Here is a 26,564-nt window from a genome sequence, read left to right on the forward strand (position 1 = left end):
GGTAGTGAAAAGGGGGCCATAAGCACCCCAATGTTCAAGCAGCAATGTCCACAACAACCAAACTGTGGAAAGAGCCAAGATGCCCTTCAATAGATGAATGAATGGATAAGGAAGATGTGGTCCATATACACAATGGAGTATTAGCCATCAGAAAGGATGAATACCCAACTTTTGCATCAACATAGATGGGACTGGAGGAGATTATGTAAGTAAAATAAGCACAGAAAGTCAATTATCATATGGTTTCATTTATTTGTGGAACATAAGGAATAACATGGAGGACATTAGGAGAAGGAAGGGAAAAATGAAGGGGGAGAAATTGGAGTGGGAGACGAACCGTGAGAGACTAGGGACTCCGGGAAACAAACTGAGGGTTTTAGAAGGCAGGGCAAGGGGGGAATGGATGAACCTGGTGATGGGTATTAAGGACTGCATGGAGCACTGGGTATTATACACAAACTATGAATCATGGAGTACTACATCAAAACTAATGATGTACTATATAGGGACTAACATAATAAAAAATATTATTCTTTCAAAATTCTGTTACATTTGAAATTTTTTATAGTAGGATGTTAGAGAAACTGCCTTGAAAATAAAGCTATTCTTCAAAGTAGATGATGACAGTAATGAACAGAAAGTGAAGACATCTAAAAGAGTAATGATATTCCCCAAATTAGGAATTTGTTAAGGTCTTGCAGTGTCTATTTGGCAAAGTACCTGGCAGCATTACGGTTTTATAAGATGGTGAAATGTTAGTTTGCTGGTTTTGTGTTTTTCTGATTGTATCCACTATGGTTGATCTTTTAGACATGGCACAACACTGGGCTGCTCTTTCCACGAAATCAATGGTAGTTGAAAACTTTCTATCCTGTAATATAGCTTATTTTCTTAAATATACATTCATATTTGCCCAGTGAATTTTCCTGATTAAAATAGCTTATGTGGTCTTTTCCCCCCAACCAAAATGGCTTAAGCCTTTTGTTTCTATAGTTAATTCACTGTTGGCATTCTTGACTTACTAGAGCTCAGTATAATCTGCCTCTCCTCTTCTATGGTCCATGGAGGACTACCTTGCTGTATGTACTTCTCCTTTAAACATGTATTTTTTCATCCTTGTTTAATTTCCCTATCACTTAGTTAAGTGATCCAGTAAAAATAAATAAATAAACAAAAATAAATCCAAGCACACTATCTTGTTAAAGTCTTTTTGGAAAGTTGGGGGTACCCTTTAACCTTCAATCTAAACACAATAATATGACCTAAATTGATCAGCAAATTTAAAAGAGTAAAATAAAAATGCTGAAACAATGCCTATGTCATTTCTTAGACTACTTTTATCTTAACTGCAAAGACTTACTAGGCACATAGGATATAGTGGGGGCAGAGAAGAAAAATGCCACGTCAGGAATAGCCCAAGTTAGAGCTATCCAGTTAAATGAGTATGACCTTGTCAGCATCTTTCTTCCTTTTATCCACACCTATCATTACAGAGCTTAATTAGACAAAAACAAGAGGGCATTTTTCTTAAGCTATTATAATTCAATTTACCATTAGCATTCCTTCTCACTAAATTTTCTTTTCATTTTTTTATTTTAAAAGATTTATTTATTTTAGAAAGGAGGGGGAAGAGAAAACACACAAGCAGGGGGTGGGGCAATGGGAGAGGGAGAGAGAGAATCCTCAAGCAGATTCCTCACTGAGCACAGGGACTCTGAGATCATGACCTGAGCCAAAATCAAGAGTCAGCAGCTTAAACGACTGAGCCACCCAAGTGCCCCTTCTCACCAAATTTTCTGAAGTTAGGCAGCAATAAATAAAAATTCATAGATACTTTAATAATCAATTAAATTTTAAATAATTATGTGTATTTTTTCAAAACAGTTCATTTGCAATCATCAAAACAGCTATTTGATAAAAGGAGGCCACTCAAAACATGCAATGAAATAAATATGAAGATTCTTGATTATTATCATTATATTACAATTAAATGGTTAATTTAGTTAACTGGCTTTTTAGGAGCATCTAGTGTATTAGCACATTAAGTGCTTCTTTATTGCTAGTCTATCATTCACACAACTAATAAATACCAAGGAAAAACTAAGGACATTCAAGGTTTTAAAGAGACTTAAAATATCAGTGATACTCGGCACTCTGCTCGGCAGGAAGCCTGCTTCCTCCTCTCTCTCTGCCTGCTTCTCTGCCTACTTGTGATCTCTCTCTGTCAAATAAATAAATAAGATCTTTAAAAAAAAATCAGTGATACTGCTATCATCAATATATATATTTATATCTTATACACACAAGCATACCCGCACACACAGAGTCTCTGAGATGCCAGGCTAGAGTCACTAGAGAATACAGAATACCTAGCTTGAACAAATTCATAGATTCAGTAAGAGCTTCAATAAAATGGTAATTGCTACAGCACTGTATGAAGCAGGTTTCTTAACAGCAACACTACTGATATCTAGAGCTGGATAGTTCATTGTGGGGAACTGCCCATGCTTTGTGGGAAGGTAAGTAGCATACTTGGTCTGCACCCTGTAATAGATCCATGTAATAAACTGCAATTGTGACAACCAAAAAAGGCTCCAGGCACTGCTAAATATCTCCTGGGGGGCAAGACCCCCTTCAGTTGTCAACCAATACTCTCAAGAAACAGGTGTCAACCTTGGTTTCGTGGTAAAACACTTGGTAAGCTTTTAAAACTCCTAATGTCCAGCTGCACCCCACAAAAATTAAATCAGAGTATCCAGAGGGAGGGGGTAGGAAACAGACTTGTTTTGAAAGCTCCCCAGGTAATTCCAATTCTTACTTGAAGTTGAGATCAACTACATTAAAGTGACAATTTTATCTATATAATACTCTCTCCTTTGCAGAGTAACTACGAACTCTGACAGAGTACTGGTACATTAGAGTCTTGAGCAGACTCCATGCTGAGTGTGAAGCCCATGCAGGGCTCAATCTCTCAACTCTCAGATCATGACCTGAGCTGAGACCAAGAGTCAGATAGATACTTAACTGACTGAGCTGCTCAGGCACCCCATCCTAACACATTTTTTAACCAAGTATTTAGAAATTCAATAGCATTGCTGCTTATGGTCAAGAAGAAGGGGGGTTGTGTGGGGGTTAGGGAGGGGTGCGGGAGGTAAAGTAAATTAGGAATATGTTTCCAAAGATATGCTGGGATGTTGTTTCTTGATAATAATTTTCTTTCCATCAGTTGTGAGAGAAATGCATACAAACATGTAACTAATAAAGTTAATTTAAGGTTCTTCCGCATACATTTATAATGCTTTTACTACATTATCTCATCAAATTCATGGGCTTGAATTATTAAAGAACTTAATGATCTCAGCCTATAAAAGTTTAGTCAAGACAGAACATGGTGAGCTACAGAATAAATAGGAGGTGAGGAAGAGAACTCTACTGTAGGGCCCAAGTCTGTTAACAGATTTGTCTCACAGATCTAGAAGTTACTCTGCCTTAGGCTGTCAGGATATTCATTTAAACTGTTTAAGTTGTCTACAAGGTGCTAGGTTACTATGGGGAGTTAAAATCAGTCTGGAAGACAAGTCTGAAAGACAAGAAAACTTGAGATAGTTATATAATCACATGCTGTGTTGCACTTCCAAATGCCAAATTAAGAAGGATTCTGTCTAAATATGATGGACAGACCATATGCTTAAAAAAACTCCAAAAAACAAAAAGACAAAAAGAAAGGAAAGTTAGTGTAAGGAGAAAATACTCCCTCCTCCCCAATTCCTCAAGGCAGAGAGTAACAGCAGCCAGAAATAAATTCCTCAGGCAGGATAACAATACTTTGGAGAAATTTTAAAGGAATGGGTAGAAGTCAGAGACAGCAAAGGTGAAGTGGAAATCTAAAGCCAGTTTGGGTAGTAGTGGGGAGGGGAAAAGGGAATACAATGAGTGTGTAGATGTGTTTAAAGTCTACCAAAAAAAAGAGTCCATTTTCCCCTTCCCAAGGGGGTCCAGGGTCCAGAACTGCTACCAGCAGCCAGCGTATGCTTCTCAAACAGAACTCTAGAGGGATCTTTCCGAAGAACTGAATGATCCCTGGAGAACATACAGATCTAGAAATCTCTCAATATAAAGCTTGCTCACCTAAAAGTCAAGCCCAACGGCAGATAAGGCTATATATGGAACTTAACCTGCCATTTAAAAATATGAACAGATAACCAAGAACCCACCAGACACACTGAAGACAATCTCCAACACGAAAATTAAAAAAAAGAACCCAAAGTTACAATAACAAAAAAAAAAAAACACAGAAGACGCAGAGATAATACAGGAAAGATTAAAAAAAATTCACATCTCTATGTACCGAGAAACTTCTATCCAAATTAAAAATGCACAAATCCTTAGTTAATTTCACATATTCAAATTTCTTACTGATATACCACGTTTAATTCATAACAGCATTGTTAGTATTACCAAAAGGCTAGAACAACCTAGATGTTCATCAATTGTGGTCTACACATATAATTCATAGGACAGAATAAGATGCAGCCATTCATGATTAATAATTATGATTATGCAATTATAATTATTTAGGTATAATTCATCCTGTTATGGAAAGATCTCAGGATCTGTTGTTGGGTAAGTGCAAAGTACAAAACCAGGTAAATAGTATGCCACCATTTTTGCAAAAAAATGGGAAACTAAAGTATCTAATAGTACTTACTTGTATACTATTACAAAATATTGCTGGAATGATACAAAAGAAACTAGAATTGTTGCCTATGGGGATAGAAAATGGGTGGCTGAAAGGCAAACGTGAAATGCAATTTCTTCCTTACATATCTTTATACTTTTTGATTTACAATCACATGAATATAGTAATTACTCAAAAATTAAATTAAAATGGATAAAACTATAGGGGTGTATGGGTGGCTCAGGTGAGCATCTGACTCTTAATTTCAGCTCAGGTCAGGATCTCAGAGTCATCACACAGCCTGGAGATGGGCTTCAAGCTGGGGGTGGAGCTGGCTTAACATTCTCTTTCTTCCTCTGCACCCCTCCCCCAACCACTGTGTGCACAAATACGCTCTCCCTCTCAAAAAAAAAAAAAAAAAAAGAGATAAAACTATAGCTTTTGATCCAACAATTTCCCTTCTAAGTAGTCCATACTTCAGTGTTACTTTTATACAAGTATAACAATATATAATTCAAGATTGCGGAGTACAGTATTATTTCAATCATATAAAATGTTTGTAAATAAAGAGCCTGAAAAACACACACCATGTAATATTTATGAAATACTGTGCAGCAGTTAAAAAAAAAAAAAAAAGAGAGAGGCGTCTGGGTGGTTCAGTGGGTTAAGCCTCTGCCTTCGGCTCAGGTCATGATCCCAGGGTCCTGGGATCGAGCCCTGCATCAGGCTCTCTGCTCAGCAGGGAGCCTGCTTCTCACTCTCTGCCTGCCTCTCTGTCTATTTGTGATCTCTCTCTTTGTCAAATAAATAAATAAAATCTTAAAACAAAACAAAACAAAAAAAAAAAAAAGAAAAGAAAGAAAAAAAAAGAATGCAATAACTCTCTCTATATATGGACCAAAAAAGCTACCTAGGAATATTGCTGTAGTGATAAAAGTCAGACCTATATGTATGGTATAGTTTAATTTGAGTTAAAAGAATAAAATTTAGGAATAACTGACATTACGTCTATATATCGAAATATAGAAAGATGAGGCACCTGAATGGCTCCATCGCATCAGACTCTATTTCAGCTCAGGTCATGTCATGGGATCAAGACCCACAAGGTGCTCTGTGCTTGGAGGGAGTTTTCTTGAGGATTTTTTTCCCTCTGCTCTTCTCCCCACTCACAAGCACATGCATGCATACTCTCTGAGTAAATACAGAAAAATACAGCTATTGGGAATGTTATAATCTCAGGAGGATGTGGGATGAAGAAGAGTAAAGAATGATTTTTATTTGATGCTATACTTTTAGATTTGCAGTTTGTTATAATGAGCATAAATCTGTATATGATTATAGAATAACAAATTAATTAATTTGAGTATCTTATACAAGGTGTTAATATCCAGGACATAAAAAGAACTCCTACATTAAATTAAAGAACTCAATGACATTAAAAACAACCTAATAAAAAAAATGTGCAATGGGCTTGAATAAATCTCTCCAAGTACATACAAATGGCCAACAAGCACAAAACGTACTCAATACAACCTCACACCTATCAAAGGGTCACTATAAAAAACCTAGAAAATAACAAGTGTTGACAAGGATGTGAAGAATCTTGTGCACTGCTGGTAAGCATATAAAATGGTGAAGCCATTATGAAAAACAGTATGGTAACTCCTCAAAAAATTAAAAACAGAATTACCACATGAGCCATTAATTACATTTCTGGGCATAAACCCCAAATAACTGAAAGAATATTGTGAAAATATATTTGCACATCCACATACATAGCAGCATTATTCACAATAGCCAAAAGGAAGCAACTCAAGTACCCAAGAATGGAAGAATGGGTAAACAGAATGTGGCATATACACACAATGGAATATTCTGACACATGTTATAATGAATGAACCTTGAGAACATTGTGCCGAGAGAGAAATAAACGAGACACAGAAGGGCAAATACTGCATGATTCCCCTTAGATAAGTGATTCCTAAATTAGTCAAATTCATGAGATAGCATGGTGGTTTCCTAGGGCAGAGGGAAATGAGAACGGGTAGAGTTTCAGTTCTATGCAAAGAAAAGAGTTCTGTTGATGAGTTGGGAGCGTGGTAACACAACAGTATGAATGCACCTAAAACTACTGAACTAACTACACACTTAAAAATGGTTAAGATGGCAAGTTTTATGCATTTTACCACAAATTTTAAAAAGTAACAGAAAACATTGTGGTTTTATTATAAGCAAGGCTTAGTGTGAGGTTTAAAAAGTAACTTGCCTATTTGGAAAGAGGAAACAAACATTATATTTAAATGGCAATTTAAGGGGCGCCTGGGTGGCTCAGGGGGTTAAGCCTCTGCCTTCAGCTCAGGTCATGATCCCAGGGTCCTGGGATCGAGCCCCGCATCGGGCTCTCTGCTCAGCAGGAAGCCTGCTTCCTCCTCTCTCTCTGCCTGCCTCTCTGCCTACTTGTGATCTCTGTCTGTCAAATAAATAAATAAAACCTTTTTAAAAAAATGGCAATTTAAATTGAAAAACAGCAGAATATGACAGAATGATTAATTTTAAATAAGTATCAAAAATCAATGATTTTCAATCGTTTTCTCCCTTCCTTCTTAATGCATCTGAATTTTAAGTCACTTATTTTTCCTATCAGCCACAGTAGCTCATTTTACTTTATTATTTTAGATTAGCACCCTCACAGTAGCTTATTTTATTTTATATTAGCATCTCCACAGTAGCTCATTTTAGATGGCAACAAATAAAACCAGGCTAAGGCTTATAGGTGAGAGTAGGGATTCAGAAGGAGCCTGGGTTCCCTGCTAGTACCACAGAGCTGCTAAAAGGAAAACTGAATTCTTTCTTCTTAAAACTACTGTTCAGGGCCTCCTGGGTGGCTCAGTCATTAAGCATCTGCCTTCAGCTCAGGTCAAAATCCCAGGGTTCTGGAATCGAGTCCCAGCTCCCTAATCAGTGGGAAGCCTGCTGCTTCTCCCTCTCCTACTTCCCCTGCTTGTATTCACTCTCTTTCTCTGTGTCAAATAAAGGAATAAAATCTTAAAAAAAGAAAAGAAAAGAAAAGAAAAGAAAAGATAAAGAAAGAAACTACTGTTCATTGAATGTTCTGTTACAGATAAATGAATTTATTCCTTACTGGGTAAGACCAAAAAAAAAAAAAAAATATTTGTTTACTGCCCCCCCCTTCTACTTCTTCGTTCTCCATCCCTTAGAAAACCTATCTGTAAACACCTATAAACCTTTTAGAGCATTGCAATCAGGCTTCATTTCTCAGTACAGTATGTAGATTGCTCTGGCAACAGATCCCAGCAGCCTATTAACTCACATATAACATGGATCTTTTTCTTGTCTTCCTTTTACTTTAGCTCTCTGAGGCACTGGAGACTGGAGTAAACTCCTTAAAATCTCTCTTATCTGATTATACCATGCTTTCTTATTTGTGTTTTAAATTCTTACCCATTTTTGGACAGCTCATGTTCTTCTGCCTAACCCCTAAATACCAGTTTTCTCCCTGTCCTTATCATTTCTTATTTTCTGAGATACTATTCTATTGTTTAAATATTCAATAACTCTCCAAGACCTACACATGGAAATAAGTCAAATTTTCTTGGCCTGGTCTCTGATATCATCTCTTGAACTCTGACTATAAGCTATCATGCATTTAATAATACACCTTCCACTTAGAATACCTTTCTGAATCCCTAGTCTGTTTAGTAAACTGTTTTTACGATTTTACACAATACCTCTTGTGTGATGCTGGCCCTTATTCTCTCAGGTTGATTTGGAAACTCTGTGATCTTTTTATTTAGTGATCTGTTTCTCCTATTTGAAAGTAGGGACTATGTATACATGATTAATGCATATACATATTCATGTATATATGTACACATAAATTAATGCACTCAAATTTACTTTAAAATCATTTATTTTAATTTGTTGATTTCACTAAAGCACTACTAATTTCTTCAATGATCTCTTTGTCCTTGGGAGTGGTAATGCTTAAGTCTTAATTGCCTTAGTTTAAAGAAAAGTACTAAATATCTCCCAATTGCCATTAATCATGCTGGGACAGATAAAAAAACGTTAAGGTAGTAATAATAGTGACAAACTGATAACTAAAGATTCAAAAATACATAATGACTGGGCTCATAGTCATATACGGGTGGGGGTAATGGAAAAGATTCTGATTTTAAATTAGGAGACTTGTTTTGTATTTCTAGTTATGATTACAATGTATTTAGTGTGGTGAGTATGATTTGGAAAAGTCAGTCAACCTTTCTACAACTGTGTCATATAAGAGAACCAGTTCCTTCCGATATAATATCACTTTTGTGGCTCTATTCTGCCACTCCTCTATTATACTTTTTTTCACTAAAGAGTTAAGAAGTTAAAGACAGTAACTGAGGAATCTGTGAAAGTACAATTGGTCAGAAACAGAGAATGTGAGGAAAAGCAATTGATTTAACTTGAAAGTCAAGTCACAGAAACACAGAGAAAAGAGAAACTGGGATAAAAGCCTCTAAGAAATAGACCATACCAAGCAAGTGTGGAAAAAAAAAATCTTACCTTGAAAGTAATAATTTAAACATTAGACAAAGTACTTAGGATAACAACTCAGACACTGTTAGAATATATTTCAATGATAGAAATCTTAAATCAATTTTTATCTTAAGACTTATTTAATATCCATATTTAACTGTCAAATATGAACAAAAAGTAATGTTGAAAAAATTTATCTCTTTTATGCTTTAGCTTATTTCTAGCCAGTTAAAAATCTTTAAAATATAATTGAGGCATGGCAAATGCTGCTCCAAAAATTTTAATTTTGAAAAAAGCATCTGGAAAAAGTTTCTAAAGGTCATATGGATTAATGCAAAAAGAGCCAGCCTTGAAGTAACAAAACCTGGTTTCAAATCTACCTAGTTATTTCATTTCTTTGAGTCACCCGTAAAGGGAGGGATGGATGGTATTTGTTTCCACTTATTTTATACAGATGCTAGAACATTAAACAATATATTATACACTTAATAAATTTATAAATTATGCATACATGCTTAGATTTAACATAGATTTATCACTATCTTAACACCATTTTTTTTTTAAAAAAAGATTTTATTTATTTGTCAGAGAGAGAGAGAGCACAAGCAGAGGGAGAGGCAGGCAGAAGGATAAGCAGAGTCTCCGCTGAGCAAGGAGCCTGATGCACGGCTCGATTTCAGGACATGAGCTCAGCCCAAGGCAGATGCTTCACCAATGGAGCCACCCAGGTACCCCATCTTAACACTTTTAAAACAAGTATTTGTAGGATCTGCTTCTGTCTTCAAGGTTGTCCTAGAAGTTTCATTTACATTAGTTAACAGAACAGAAACCGCAAACTTAGCTGGTAAGCACCAAAGTATCATACATATAAAATTAATGTTTATACACAAAATGGCTATATAAAAAAATTAACACAATCATACTCCTTAAAACATTAGAGAGTTTTTAAAAAGGGATTTAGAGAGAACATTTGTGTAACAGAAAACACTGCAGCCAAAGTTGTGAAGTTTACAAATCTGAGAGTTTGTGCTTCTACCCAGAATGAAAGCAAACAGATTTTCAGGAGTGCTAAAACAGGCCATATATTATTTAGTAAGAAATCCGTTTAAGATTAATGCTTATGTTCTTTCCGAGGCAACAGGAAAGAGCAGCAGCAGCTACTACTGTCCCTGTTGCTAAGTGTTTCTAACAATACAGACTTTCTAGATTGGTTCATTCTATCAGCTTCTTCTATTGACCAGATTTCAAGACCAGAAACAACTTTAGAAACGTAATATAAAACAGCTTACATAAGATGACACAAATGGCTTAAAAAAAAAAAGATGGAGAGATATATATATATATGACAGATACCCAGATTGGGTCAAAAATATTCATATCAAAGGAGAATTTAACACAAAATACACTTAATATGACACAGGATCATTTTTTGTTGACAAAAGGCCAAAACTATAACAAAGATAAAAATCATGAACCTTTTCTTCTATCAAACAGCCTGGAAATCTATAAAACAAAACCCATTAAAAATATTAAGAGGAACTGTGAGAAATGTGACTTTGTAAGAGATTAACATACTACTCATCTTCAACTGATTAAACAGACAGAAAAAAAGGATTTCATAGAATTTGTAGGATTTGAAAAATATAAAAAAGTGGATTTAGCACATATCAATATACTTGAATACACAGTGATATAAAAAGAATGTCTAGAAGTACTTATAGAAACTGCTAATTCGTTACGCTGAAAGTAGACCTCAACAAATATAAAAATTCAGAAACTGAATGACTTTCACTCTTTGATCCAATATAATGAAGCCACAAATTAATCAAGTGCAAAACAAAAGAAAATGAAAGAACTCTCTTAAGCACATGAAAAGTTAAAAAAAAAAAACCCACCAAACTTCTATTTTGGGTCAAAGAAGAAATGAGAGCTATAAAAATCACACTATTAGAACATAATGGTAATTTAACAAATCATATCCATACCTAAGGAATATAGCCAAAACCATAATCAGAGGTGAACTCATAGATACAAATGTTCATATCTTAAATATGAAAAGAATGAAAACAAAGAATTCCATTTAAAGAGTAAGAAAAAAATCCCAAGGAAATTGGGAGAAGGAAAAGAAAGGCACCTAATAAGTAAGAAAAGGACAAAAAATCCACCCAAAACCAAAACCAAAACGTCCTGATATATCTTAACTTCATTTTTTTTCTGGGAAAAGAAAAAACAAAAAACCAAAACAAAACAAAGAAACAAACCAAAACAAAAAAACAATAGAAATAAACTACAACTAAGTATAATTTGAAAAAAAAGGTAAAATGCAAATGTTTAAAAACCAGAAACACAAAAATAGATATGAGATATAGAAGATAACTCAATTTAGTAGAGTAATATATGTAATGCTATGCTGATACATTTGAAAATGTGACTGAATTCAAGGAAAAACAAATTACTAAATTTGACTAATGAAGTAAAAACCTAACCAGAAAAAACCCACAAAAAATTGTCAAAGAATTACCTCCAACAAAGGCTCCAGGCCTAGATGGTTTTATAGTTGAGTTCTTTAAAACTTTCAAGAACAAATAAGTCCCATGCTATATAAACTGTTCCAGAGCACAGAAATTTAGGGAAAGAGTTCCAATTCATTTACGAAGCTGGCCTAACCCTGATATCAAAACCTGACAAAGATAGCACAAAAAAAGAAAATTACAGACCAAAATATTCACTCATAAATACAGATGCAAAGATCCTAAATAATATACTTGAAAACAGAGATCAACAGCACACTAAAAGATTACACATCTTGATATGAAGAGAACATTCATTCTAGAACTAAAAGAAGGGTTTATATATTAGGTAATATCTTTATATATCACATCAATAGCTCAAAGAAAAAAGCACTTCATAATAATCTCAATAAATGCCCAAATGAATCTGATAAATTTCATATCCATTTCTTACAAAATAGCAAATAAAGTCCTGATAAACTATAAATGATACATCCTTTACATCAAAGAACTGTAAGAGAAAATGATGCCCATCATTGTTATTATTTAAAATCAGAAGGAAAACCCATTACATGTAATAAAATAAAGAGAATGAAGAAGACATACAGAATAAACTTTATTCAAGTCAAAAGTAACAACTGAAAAATTCAGTAAGTATAAAATGTACAACATAAATAGAAGTCTACAGATATCCTATAAATCTAAACAAATCAACAGTAAAGCAATAGAAAAAATATTTTTAATATAAATAATACTATAAAAATTACCAAGAAATAAAACTTAATTAGAAAAACAAGTGGACTTAATTGAAGGGAAAAAAACAGAAACGTCAATGAAGGGTACGAGAAAGATGTAAATTAAGAAACATACTTCTAGCTCTGAAATTAATTTTTCTAATATAAGATTTCATATTTAATGTATTTTGAATCAAAATTCCTTTGAGGTTTCCTTTTTTAAATTTAGAAAAGTGATCCCAAACTTGATATGAAAAACATTAACTGGTCTGAAAATAAAACCAAGGAAAATTTTTAAAAAGAGGGATAGGATAGTAAGAGGAGTCTGGTCCTACCAGTTTTTCAAATAGTTAATAGTTAAAATATTAAAAATGATATGGTACTGGAATAAGAACAGAAAATATCAAAGAAAAAAACCGAGGCCAAAAAGGGCTTTAGTAAGTTCAAAGTTATATTATAGATTAGTGTATTAAAGAGAAAAAAATCATTCAATAAATGAGGCTGGAATAATTAGTTAACAATATTCAGGAAAAAAATGAAATTAGTGCCTTATCTAATGGCATTCACCAAAATAAATACCAGATGGACTAATGGATTATGCATGAAAAGTGAAATAAGAGATATCTTTTTAAAAATCTAGGAAAAATACATGGGTATTCAGCCGCTAGAGGCATGGGGAAGTTCTAAGCATAACAGCAATGCTATAAGCTGTAAAGAAAGTGGCTAAATCAGACTACTTATAAAGAGATTAACAAAAACAATAAACAGTAATCTTGAAAAAACATTTCATTTTAATAGTTAGTATCTTTAATATATAAAGGTCCATAAACCAGCAATCTCAACTTTAATAACATACACTGAATTAATTATATCATCAAGAATGTTCACTGCAGTGTTATTTGCCACAGTTCCCCCTTCAAGTATTGTGTAACCAGTGGGGCCAAATTTAGTTAAACAATAACAAGAACATATACACAAGAAGAAGGTATTAGAAAAAAATAAAAAGAAAAAAACCAAAGTGGTTATTTTTAGATAGTAAGATTTACTGGTACCAGCTTTTTAAAAAAAAATACATTTATAACTCTTTCCCAAAACTGTAATGATGAACACATACTAATTTTGTAATTCAAAAATAATATAAACACATTAATGATCATTTTCATAAACATGAGATTATCAGAATTCAAGTTTCAACAAATATAAAAGTTAAGGATCATTTGTAAATTAAGCTGTTTTTGCATGCTGAAAGCCCCTTAAAGCTTTCTGTTTCTATTAGTACTTAATTTAGCATGAAAATAGAGTTAAAAGAAGTCAGTCACAGTGCTATCTTAGATTATACCCTCATTTTTTCTCTCAAAGGGATTTTGATTTTAATGACTGTAAAAGGGATTAATTTCACAAAAAAATATATCTGAACATCATTGCAATAAATTATATAAGGGTCTATATACAATAGAATCATTTAAAATAAAGGTATATTTAATAACATTTTTTTTCAGTGAGTATTTAAAATAGAATCAATTTATGACTGGTCATTCTATGTTAAGTTTTTTTGCAGGAAACCTCATTAAGGTACTCCAAATAGGAAGATGATTAATTAGTCTAAAAGGCCATTAGGAAAGGACAAAATTTCTCTAAAAATATTTTCAGAGAAAAATGTAATTTTTTGTCTAACTGAAGTCTCTTCTGTGATTTAAAACTCTTGTACTTAAAAAAAATGTAGTTAAACTTCATTTTGCTTTTTTGGGACAATACAACTTAAAATAATTTAAAAACTTTTTAACTAGTTATTTCCTGATATGTTGATCTACTTCTTGCCTGTCTATAGTCCTCCTACATTTTCATCTCTCAAGTTTTTTAAACCCACATGGCAAATTATGGTTTAGGCAATGGATAATCAAATGAAAGAATGATTTGAATCTGGAGCTCCCACGGGCTATGAGGTTGTGGCCCCATACTTTCTTCTCAGCCCATGTCATGCTAATACATCTTACTGTGCTATGTCTCTTATCCCAGTTGTATTATTTATAGTATGTATACTAATCCGTATTTTGAGCAGCTTATTTATTCAGCCTAAGGAGAAGTCATAGCCAACTTTATTTCTAAATACTTGACCAACCTTTTCTACCCACACAGTATGCTATCACTCAAATTTAACAAGTTTTGCCTTCTCACTCATTATGAAACACTCATGGAACCTGAGTTCTAGGAATATATTGGCCCTTAAACTAGTTTTGTGACACTGGGAGAGTCACCTAACTTCCTGGTTTTCAGTGTTTTTATCTATACAATGGGGACAAGAATACACTAAAAGACTTAAGTCTCAAAACACTGAAATTTTATTATCAATGTCAGGGATCAGAGTCCATTCTAATTGCTCTTAATATTAAATTAGTGTCTAGTATGTGGAAACCCTGTAGGGAATACAAATGAAAATAAAGTATATTCTTAGTGAAATGGTTTTTTGAATTAAAATACCCAGACTGAGATATAGTACTTTATAGTATTCTACAGAGGCATAATCATTACCACGGTTCTTTCACATTCCATAAACAAAACAGGTATTTCTTTCCTAGTCACATTATTATAAAAAATTTCCCCTAACTACTACTTCCCCTTTTAACTCTAGTCAAGGTCCCTTCCTTTTATCTCTGCTGCTCTCCACTACCACTGCAACTTAATTACTCAAAATTGAAGCTCCCACTGCTTCCACACAACGATGAAATGCTTTATTTCTTTTTTGTTTAGGAAAAACCTATAACTTTTCATAATGAAAAGAATTATGAGAGTTTATAGGAATCTTGGAAAATGATTTAATAGAAAAATAGAACAAAGGCAGGAAACCTTTAGGAACATAAGGACTGCTTTAGTGGGCCAGAATCACAGTTCCACAAAGGCAGGGTACAGTCTCTAATGACAATGCAAAAAAGGGTTCTACAGTGGAAAGATGTGATTTCAAAAAAAAAATGAATATTTCAAGTTCTCTGATTAATTCATTATGAAAATGTCATATTTTATCCATTTTTCCCTTTTGGGAAACTAGCAAGACATCTCTGGATAACTTGTTCCTCAACATTTCCTACTTCAGACAACTTTTAGAATTTTAAAGCTATAAGAAACCTCATACTTCTTCAATTGCCTCACTTTATAGATAATGCATCTGACAAAAAGAATTGTTAAAACAACTGTCTAGGTCACAACTTTAATGCAGTTATCTATTCTGTTGATACTCAGTCCAGAGTTTCTTCAACATATCACATGTTTACTGATATTAACACCCTTTTAATTAATATTTGCTTCTTTGTAGTTTTATAGGGTTATCTGTTTTAATTAGTTAGGTTTAGTGAAAAATACTTACTATAAATACAAACATATTTTTCATGAACGAGAGGAGCTGTCTCTTATTCATTATATCCTCAGAATTTATACAGGGTCTGGCACGAGCAGGTATTCAACAGATTGTTATAAATTAAGAGAATGAACCTTATTATAGACTTGGGTCACACGCACTCTTAGATTTAATTTTCTTAAAAAAAAGAAAAAATCTAAGGCTCTTCAGTTTAATGTTGTTCCCTTGATCATTTCAGACATTAGTCTCTCGACTTTCTCTAGCTCCATTATGTTCCTTAAGGTGAGGGAATCAATTTTGAATGAAGGTAGAGGTTTTCTTTCTAAATACCAACATCTCAGTAAGTGTGTGATCTTACAAGTGTATGATCTTAGCATGATCTTACACTGGTTAACAATAGCATTTATCTGACACTTTTCTTTCAAACTGTATAAATACAACACATGAATGCTTGCTGGTGTGACACTTAAATACTCTTAAAATGTTGGTTTTATTTACTCTGCCAGAATAAATTCTGTCAAAAATGTTAAACAAAACTAGACTTAGCAACTATTACATTGTCTTTATCCAGAAGGCCCATTAGTCTCTTTATTTTTGCTTCCTATATTTAAATAAATTATCTGTACAAATGACATTATTTGAAAGTCTAATACATACAAGCCACTGAACTCCCTCATTCATGAATACGTATTTCACAATATTCTAGAAACTTAACTTTTTTGTTTTTTGGTTGGTATAGAGAAGCATTAGAACAGTTTTGGACATATGAAAAAGGCCTGTAGGAAGTCTAAATTAAAAACACCTTTTAGTTTTCCCTTACACATTGACTTATTTATTGCCTTCCACTATTCTTCTAACTCCAGACACACCCTTCCTTTCATCCTTAAGAACTCTATAGGATCCCTCTCATTCATCAATCCTTTATCATCATCATTCTACCCTCAAACATCCCTCCTATCATCCAAAGAGAAATCCTTTCATTCAGTATCTGTCCTTGCTGATATATGCTACCAGAGAAGCTTACAGATGGAAAGAACCTTAGAAATCTCTAAGTCAAAATCCCACATACCACTGTGATATTTACTAATGATAAAACAAATTATTATGGCCAAATATAGTACTTAAATGGCTTAACACATCAACATGCCTAATGTATGCACATGATACTTACTTGTACTCATCATAGACTTCTTGTTTGGGCAATGAAGTCTCAGGATGTTCTTCCAGCGTATTTCGAATCCAGGAAAAGGCATGCATTTGTTGTGCCCGACTAGATGACACGGCATTCTGATCACTGATTATAAAACAAAAACATGTTTTAACTGAACGAGACAGCAACTGATTGATAATTTTTGAGCCAGGCCTATAAGTTCCATTAAAGAATTGTGTGTAAACACACTATAAGTGACCAAACCAAACTCAAACCATACAGTAGATGCCCAGTTATCTATATGCAAATTGCCCACCTGTGGTTGTGAGCCGTTTTCTACAGCTAGTGACTGACCAAAGTTACTGCCCTGCTGCATCCCTCCGATGGTCTCTACAGAGGCACAGGTGATGGAGCACTGACAATGTAAGGTATTCATTTTGGTGAAAATGACCTCAAAGTGGATATTTGTTCACTTACTTGCCTGTTCATTTGCCTAAATTTGCCAAATCATCAAAGTTTTAAAGCAAGCTATAGAAAAAAATAGTTTCTATTTGCTTAGTATTTTCAAATAACTACCCTTGAGCCCTCCAAGCTCCAGAATGCGATTCACACCAGACAGGTTTTGAGAAGACAAACTTCCTCCTACAGTCAGTCCTTCCTACAACTTCCTGCAACAGTCCTTCTCCAGACCAATACTTCTACTATACATCCTAAGTTTTTACTATACGGCAGAGTCATTTATAAACTAAATCTATAAAATGTACACCCAAGATAACATAAGGGAAGATCCTTTATTGATTCTGACATTCATCCCAGCTAACTAGAACAATAACTTATTTAATTCCAAAGAAGATAGTGAGCAAGTTTCTAGGACAAAAAGATGATTAAAATGGTTATAAAATTTGGTTTGAGGGAGAAGGGGTAAAAGCAACAGAATTTTCATGTTGTTTCCTTTTATACACAATTATAAAGTAACAGAATTTTAAGTATAACTTACATGAATGAAATGAACTTTGAGAAACTTAGAATAATGAAACTTTTAATAGCAAGCATGAGCTAACACCTCTATTTTCTACATGAAATTATTAAATATTTTTAGTAATGAAAATATAGCAATACTCTCAAACACACTTAAAGTATCTTATATTTACAATAAATTCATGTTCCATATATGCAATTTAAATTTTTCTTTTTGATATTCTGTCAACTGTTCACCTAGCAGTACTAAAAAACAAAAACAAAACTCCTGTAGCTTCATTGCTTATAATATGCATGATTTATTTTTTGCTTTTCTGTCTAATTTTTACAATCCTTCACACTGCATAAATACATTGATCTGTTTAAAAAACAACCCAAATTACATTTCATAGCATTTACCCAGATGTAAAAATGAATCAGCAAAAACTATAAGTAAACACTTAACCAAATATGATCAAAGACTAAAAGATCTATTATTTTGCCATTCTGTTTTCTGATGATTTTCAGAATAGCACACAACAATAACAACCATGACACACACCCCACACACCATAGGAATGTCCTATTAACACTGTAATTAAGGCAAAAGCAAGAAGAGATATACCTTTTCTCTCCATTGCTGAGACCAGAAGGCAGCTGAAGGTAGAGGTAGAGTTTCTCTAGGTCTGTAAAATTCTCAACTTCTTTCTAGTTACAAAAGATGAAAAGGAAAACATTTTTAAAACCTTGTTTATCCCTCAACAAAATTTACTAACACCCATGTACTGTTGGTAGGAATTAATTTACCAATTTAGGTGCAGCAATTGTGGAATACACTGTGTAGGTTTCTCTAAAAACAGAGATACCATATGACCTAGTAATTCCATTGAGTATTTACCCAAAGAAAATGAAACCATAAATTCAAAAAGATATATGCATCCCTATGATTACTGTAGCATTATTTACAATAGCCGAGATATGGAAGCGACCTACGTGTCCAGTGATAGATGAACGGATAAAAAAGATGCGGTATAGATATACAATGGACTATTACTCAGCTGTAAAAAATGAGATTTTGCTATTTGCAACAACATGGATGGACTTAGAAGGTTTTATGCTAAGTGAAATAAGTCAGTCAGAGAAAGACAAATACCATTGATCTCACTCCTGTGTGGAATCTAAAAAATGAAACAAACAAAAAAGAGTAGGAACAGACCTGTAAGTACAGAGAACAAACCAGTGGCTGCTAGAAGGGAGGGGATGGGCAAATGGGTGAAGGGGAGCAGTAGATACAGGCTCCCAGTAATGGAATGAGTAAGTCATAAGGATGAGAGGTACAGCATAAAGAATATAGTCAATGGTATTATAATAGCATTGTACGGTGACAAACTGTAGCTACACTTGTCAGCATAGCATAATGTATAGAAACTTGCTGGATCACTGTCATACACTTGAAACTAATGCAACATTGTATGTCAACTATACTTCAATAAAAAATAATAATGAAAAAATACTGACTGTGTAGATTTAAACCAGATGGAATGAATCACCTGCCAAAGAAAAAAATTAGGCTTTTTTCTCATCAGTAAAGTAATAGTTAAGTTGTTTGACAAATTTATTGCACATAAAACGTTACTAAGAGAAAATGGTAATTTCCTTTTTTTTTTTTTAAGATTTTATTTATTCATTGGACAGACAGAGATCACAAGTAGGCAGAGAGGCAGGCAGAGAGAGAGGAAGGGAAGCGGGCTCCCTGCTGGGCAGAAAGCGGGCTCCATCTTAGGACTCTGGGATCCTGACCCTAGCGGAAGGCAGAGGCTTTAACCCATTGAGCCACCCAGGCACCCCTGGTACTTTCAATTCTTATACTCTAGATACAAATAAAATCAATGTTTAGACAAAAAATTTCTCAGTTTTGGGGCGCCTGGGTGGCTCAGTGGGTTAAGCCGCTGCCTTCGGCTCAGGTCATGATCTCAGGGTCCTGGGATCGAGTCCCGCATCGGGCTCTCTGTGCTCAGCAGGGAGCCTGCTTCCTTATTTAGCTCTCTTAACTCTTTACCCCATATACTGCCAGGCTCTTTATTTTCCTTGTCACTATGTAAGGCTAGGTGTTTAGCTTTCTTTTAACAGTAAAGAATTCATTTACTCACCGATTTTATTTACTGCCATGTTCTACAAATGATTTGCAATAATTACAAATTCAAAATGAACCTACAAAGACTGGAAATGCCAAATGAACAACATGATAGTCCTTGCCCTAAGGAACTCAGAAAGATTCAAAATCACTAAAAAGTACAACACTAGCTGGTTTCCCTACCTCCAACCTTCCCTTACTTGAATCTATCTTAAATATAGTTCCTAAAATACTTTGTTCAATATTATTAACATCACCCACTTAATCTCACCTAATCTCAACAATGTCTATCATATTAAATCCAAAGTAGACTAGGTTACAAAAAGCCCACATAAGAAGTTAAGTTCTCAAAGCAAAGTTATTGAAACCAATTTCAAGTTTAGGGGAAATCGCATATATTACCAAGTTAGTTAAATGAACTAAGGTGATAATTTCCTACTATCATGGTTGAAGACCTTTTTTTCTTCTTCTTTTTTAAGAGAGGGAGAGAGAAGGGGCAGGAAGGAGAGGGAGAGAATCTCAAACAGGTTCTACACCCAGCTTGGAGCCCAACATGGGGCTTGAACCCACAAACCTGAGATCATGACTTACGGAGAAATGAAGATCACACACTTAACTGACTGACCCATCCAGATGCCCCAAAGATCTCTTCTGAAAAGTTATGAGGACTTTTCTCACACACATCTCAATCTTTGTAAGAAGATATACAAAAGGAAATCGTTAAACTAAAGTTTGATTTAAGAAATATCAAAAAACCTTCCAGGAAACCACCTCAAACTTAATTCTGCATGTGACCTAGTTAGTGCTTTGCTCTTTCACATCCTGAATAGAAAAGCCTGTAACAAACAATCAGATTCAGCATTCAGTTTGACATCATGTGATCCTGAGTGGGATCAATTAGATTGAACAAGATTCTTTGTGCAATGCAATCACCTTTTTTTTTGTTTAAAAATTTTTTTTTTTTTAAGATTTATTTACTTATTTGAGAAAGAGTGTGCTAGCAGTGGGAGGAAGAGTCAAGGGAGGGAAAGAGAGAATCCTTAGGCAAACTCCCTGCTGAGCACCTGGAGCCTGATTTGGGGCTTGATCCTAGAATCTGAGATGATGACCCAAGCTGAAATCAAGAGCCAGCTACTCAACCACTGAGTTACCTAGGTGCCCCAAACTCAATCATCTTTTGAAACAGAATCCTGAAAGATGAGATAGAGCGAGAAGGGAATCCTTTTAATATTTTAATATCCCATTTAACTTTTTAAATTTCACACAAAGTACAGGAAGTAGGTATACATGCCTCACTATTCACTTTCAAATGATGCTTTTTGCCATATTTGCAAATTCGTTGACTTTAACAGATTACATAATAGTTGCATGGATTAAAAGCAGCTTATTCATTCTTTACTGATAGACAATTATCATAAAATTTTATTATTTCAAATAGCACTACAGTGAAAATCCTTAAATTTTGACTGGTGTATTCTTTGTGCTAGAGTTTTTTCTAGTGTAAATACTTAAAAGCAGAAATACTTGGTCATCAGAGATGCAAATCTTCAACTTTATTTGGGTATTTCTAAATTATTCCCTGAAACCATTATGCCAATTTATATTTCCAAGAGCAAAACTATAATTTTTCTATATCCTTGTTAAAATTTAAGATTTAAATGTTAGCTACTCTTATGGGTATGAAAAAGTATTTCACAGTCTTAAATTTTCTGGTTGAAGATAAGACCGAATATTTTTTCGTATTATTTATCATTTGAGTTTACTCTGATACAAAGGCTATCAAATTCTAGCACGCATCAGAGTCACCTGAAGAGTCTGTTAAAGATTGCAAAACCCCACCTTCACAATTCCTAAATCAGTAGGGTCTCAGCTGGGGGCCAGAGAATCCTGATTTTTTTTTTAAAGATTTTATTTATTGATTTGACAGAGAGCGACAGAGGGAATACAAACAGGGAGAGTCGCAGAGGGAGAAGCAGGCTTCCCACCAAACCAGCAGACCAACTCGGGGCTCGATCCCAGGTCCCTGGGATCAGGACCTGAGAGCCAAAGGCAGTCACTTAATTACTGTGCCACCCAGGCGCCCAATCCAGATTTCTAATCGTTCCCACTGATGCTGATACTGGTATTCAGGGAATCTCATCTAAAGAACCATACTGTTCAAGGAACCACACATTTGAAAGAGTATTTATCATGTAGTCTATATACTAATTCTCCATTGGCTATACATGCTGCTATTACATTCTCCTAGTTGTAGCTTGTCTTTTCACTTTGTTTTTGGAGTCTTTGATGCAGAGAAGTTTTTAATTTCCAGGAAGTCAAATATATCAACATTTGCATTTATAATCTGTGTTTTCTGTGTCTTGTTTTGAAATTCTTTCCTATCCTAATGTCATAAAACTAGCCCTTATTTTCTTTTTAAGTATTGTTTTTCACATTTAGGTGTTTAATACCCCTAGAATTTATTTTTCTATAAAGCAGAGTTCTAATTAAAAATTTCCCACAAGTTTAGCTAATTGCCCAACATACTTTATTGTAGTTCACCAATTCCCTTCTCATTTTTTCATACCATATCTATTATGGGATTCTTGTTTACTTACAGGTTAACAAGATATGTCATCTTTACTTTTAGTATTTAAAAACATCTTTCTTTATTAATTTAGAAAAAATCAACGATTTATCCTTGAGTGTAATATAGCAAAATGTATGATTCACTGGTCCTTCTTGAACTTGTGTCCCAGATTTCTCTATAAAAATATTACCCAATAACTGATTAACACAGTAATAAAGCAGCTTTGATAGAGCTTTTATAAATCTTACTTTAACAGGCAAGTTTCCTATTGATAACCAGTATGAATATATGACCTATATTATCTACTAAAAGCAAATGAAACAGCTGCTACTTGAGCTTGATAGACTGACCCTTCAAATCTAATCTATCTAAAGCAGTAAGATATAGCAGCAGTGAGGTGCAGAATATAGAATTAGAAGGCTTACAGCCAAACTCCAGATTTGCACTCATTAGCTTTGTGATATTAAGCAAGCTGTTCAAGCTGAGTAATCTGTAAAACCATGATAAAATGCTCATAAAATTTTTGTGAGGATTAAAAGTAATTTATAACATTTATCTATGATAGATATTATTATTATATATTATTCTGAAATATATAACTGCTTAAGAGATTTTGGTAGAAGAGTTTATTATTTAAATTCTATCAACAAGTACATAATCTTTTATTTGAAAAAGCAAGATGTCTTCTAGGAAATATTTTAGCCTGGTGACCTCTACTAACTTAGGAGGTACGTAGAACAATGCTCCTAGATTTCATATATGAGCATCACACTTGCCCCTAAGTTACTGAAGACAATGTTCCACCAGCACTAACTTTCCACAGGGTGAATACAGAAAAAGGTAGATACTATTCCCTCCTAAGCCACCAAGATGAAATAGAAATTAGAAATTACTTCTGACAACAACTGTGCTACTAGAGAGAAAGAAATCAATTTAAGCAGAATAGGTCAGAAATAAAATAAATGTGTAACTTCCCATTTGTCTTCTATCATAAAAAATACTTGAAACAATATACTATATTTCAAAAACTGAGTTTATTTTTAGCAGTCCTGCTTGTATGCTCAAGACATCTACCTCTGAACTATCAATATAAACAGGATAGATTGCCAAGGATCAGGTTGAATTTCAAATGTCTGACTACCAGAACTTGAAGCCCTTCAAGCAGATGGTTTGTATTTATTGCCATGGAATATAGTTATAAGGTAGTCTCTGAATGGAGAGATCTGGTCCTGTTTTGAGGGACCATCTTGGATCCGGTTTACGCTATAATTTCTCAAATTTTTTCTATTTGAAATCAGTTTTGCTATAGTGATGTGTTTCCTGTTATGAGACTTCCCTCTCAGATGTTTTTCAGGTTTGTTTGTAACAAGATCACAAATAAGCCCCCCGGGTAAGGGCCGATACTTAACAAAGACTCTAACAAAGTGAAGGCTCAACTGTGAAACTTTTATGCAAATCAATGGTAAACTGACATCTGAGGATCATTATCTTTATTTCCAGAAAAAACTGAAACTCTTCTATTGAGATGTATAAATACCCTTCAAAGAACTGGCTAGGCTGACAATGACTGAATTCTGGTGGAAGAGGAACAACCAGGGTATCACAACCATAATTAGTTCTTTAAAATTTACTTTTCAAAGTGGTATCAGAAAAAGGTTTTAAAAAAAGTTTTAACTTAAATTTTTATGTAGAACTTAAAGCTTAAAATCTAGAAACCTACATTCTTCAGTTTGACTATTTCTTCAGTTAACCATATGCGGATGGAACATATATACACTGATAGGATAGTCATGCTTGAATTTGCATTTGATTTTATAAACTACCAAAACAAAGCAAAACCAGAACTTTAAAAAAAAAATCTAATTTTTTTTTCCTCCTCAGGTGACACTGATTCTGGAGCACCGCAGTAAAAGACCTTTTTCACCAGCAACATTGACAGAAGGACTAAAAGGGGGGAAAAGTAGATCCTTATTCTATAGCCTTTTTAAATTTATGGAAACAATCAACATACCTGATATTATACTCTCTCGGGCCCCAGCAGTTGTTAAAGCTGTCCTCCCAAAGGGTTGAATAAGGAAGACAGAGAAAAAGGCCAAGGAACGAGGACTCTAATTTTCAATACTTGTTGCTTAGAAGTCTTAATTTCACTTTCCTAACCTGCTATGATAGAACTACGGTGGGGATGGGGTATGATTTTCTTTTGAGCTACTTGCTACAAGCAATGTAAGAGGAAGTTGTTTTTCCATTCTCAGTTTGAGAAAGTATAAATCAAATGGGGAGAAAATTTTTATTATATTTGTATTATTGTGGGAATTTACTCTATTTGTAAACCTACTGAATTAGATATAAAATGAAAATGGTTTAGCTTTCTTTATAATATGTTCAGAGATAAAGAATGTGATCTGAGTCTATTTGAAAGACATCAATTACTAAGGGACAGCTTTAAAAATAGTAAGCAAGGCTGACAAACTTCAGTGAAACCCTAACTTTGCTTCTTTCTTTCTTCTAATTCTGCTGGGTGATCTAAAGAATCTATGACAATCTGAAACAAACTAACAAACAAAAAACCCTTCAGGCTGCCTCTATTACAATCTAGCTGAGAAATTCTGACATCAATATGCCCTGAAGGGCTGCAGCAGAAGCAGTGGGGAAATCACACTCCAATGCAGGTAAGTAAGGTATTTCTCAGTAGATTCTGTGGAATATATTAGGAAAGTTCCGCAAATAAAATTGGAAATAGATTAATTTATGGAAGAAAAAAGCTAAAGAGATTGCCATGGACACTGAAACATCTATTTGTATCTAACAGTGGTCATCTTAAAGAACATGCTTTAAAATAGACTTGGTATTTCCATTCCTAGTAACCTCTCCTTGTTTTGCATAGTTTACTTTTCAGAATATAAGTTTGAAATGACTTAAAATATACAAAGATAGAAAAACCACGCTATAAGAATTCATTTGTTTTCTATCAGACCACACTTTTGTGTATTATCCCATTCTTATGAATACCAAGATATTAATGAAAATTGAGCTTCTTTCAGGTAGTGGTAAGAGATTGCCATTATTCTTTCCTATTTTTCTTTTTGACAATAAAATGAATCTGAAAGGTAGCTGACAATGGTTAGGGCATTCTTGATAATTATGAGAGAAGAGTTACTAGAACTCAAGATTTGGGCCTTACTGGCAATTCAGTCCACTTGAGTCCCTAACACGAGGAAAAACAAAACAAAACAATACATTATGACTGTACTGTCCTCCCATACAAAGGGAAGATGAAGTAACTCATGATTAATGTAAAAAAAAAAAAAGAAAAAGAAAAAGAAAGAAAAAGGTTCAATATCCTCTAAATGGCCTGGCTCCATAGATTATTTCTTTATGATACTAAAAAACAAAACCCGCTATTTAAATCTGGCCCTTTTGTCAAGTCTTCCTCCCTGCCCCTGTAAATGCTACACAAAAATGCTCTTTCTTTTGAAACTTACCCACTTCTTCACCAAGTGACTGAAAGGAAAAAATCGGATTCTGAAATAGGTCTTTGCTCACTAACAGCAACCCTCAGGCCACATCACAAGATAAACCCCATCTCTATTCTAACAATAAAAGGGCTTTTCACTGCTAGGATGTATTTTAATTAGATACTGCAAACAAAACTTTCAGTTTTAATCAAGACTGAGTTAGTAAGTTGACATTGGTCATCATTTAGCATTTATTACAGCAAACATCTGAGGTGAGAAAGCATGCTTTGCACCATAAAGGAGGGAAAGGATGAAGAAGTCTCCCAATTGTAAACACTTCATATATGCCCCCTCGATGGCATATTATATTACATATCTCTGGAGGGCAGGAGAGGACAAGTGCCTCTTCTTTAAAAATTATTCCTTGAGTGAGATACTCAAAATTATGCCTGGCAGTGTATCATCTATCTTAGAACTCTAACA

The 26,564-nt window shown here is 34.1% G+C and overlaps 1 protein-coding gene across 1 annotated transcript in view; it reads right to left on the bottom strand.

The window, feature by feature from the left end:
• RFX7 (regulatory factor X7) overlaps nucleotides 1–26,564 on the bottom strand; it is a 138,537-nt gene that overhangs the window by 31,282 nt on the left and 80,691 nt on the right. Inside the window, exons 4-5 of the mRNA XM_059371975.1 lie at nucleotides 18,549–18,631; nucleotides 16,988–17,110 (exon numbers count right to left, since the gene is read on the bottom strand). Of these exons, the coding sequence (XP_059227958.1) occupies nucleotides 16,988–17,110; nucleotides 18,549–18,631 (206 nt within the window). The remainder of the gene's footprint in view (nucleotides 1–16,987; nucleotides 17,111–18,548; nucleotides 18,632–26,564) is intronic.

This window comes from Mustela nigripes, chromosome 13, assembly GCF_022355385.1.
Source record: "Mustela nigripes isolate SB6536 chromosome 13, MUSNIG.SB6536, whole genome shotgun sequence".
NCBI classification, from domain to species: domain Eukaryota; kingdom Metazoa; phylum Chordata; class Mammalia; order Carnivora; family Mustelidae; genus Mustela; species Mustela nigripes.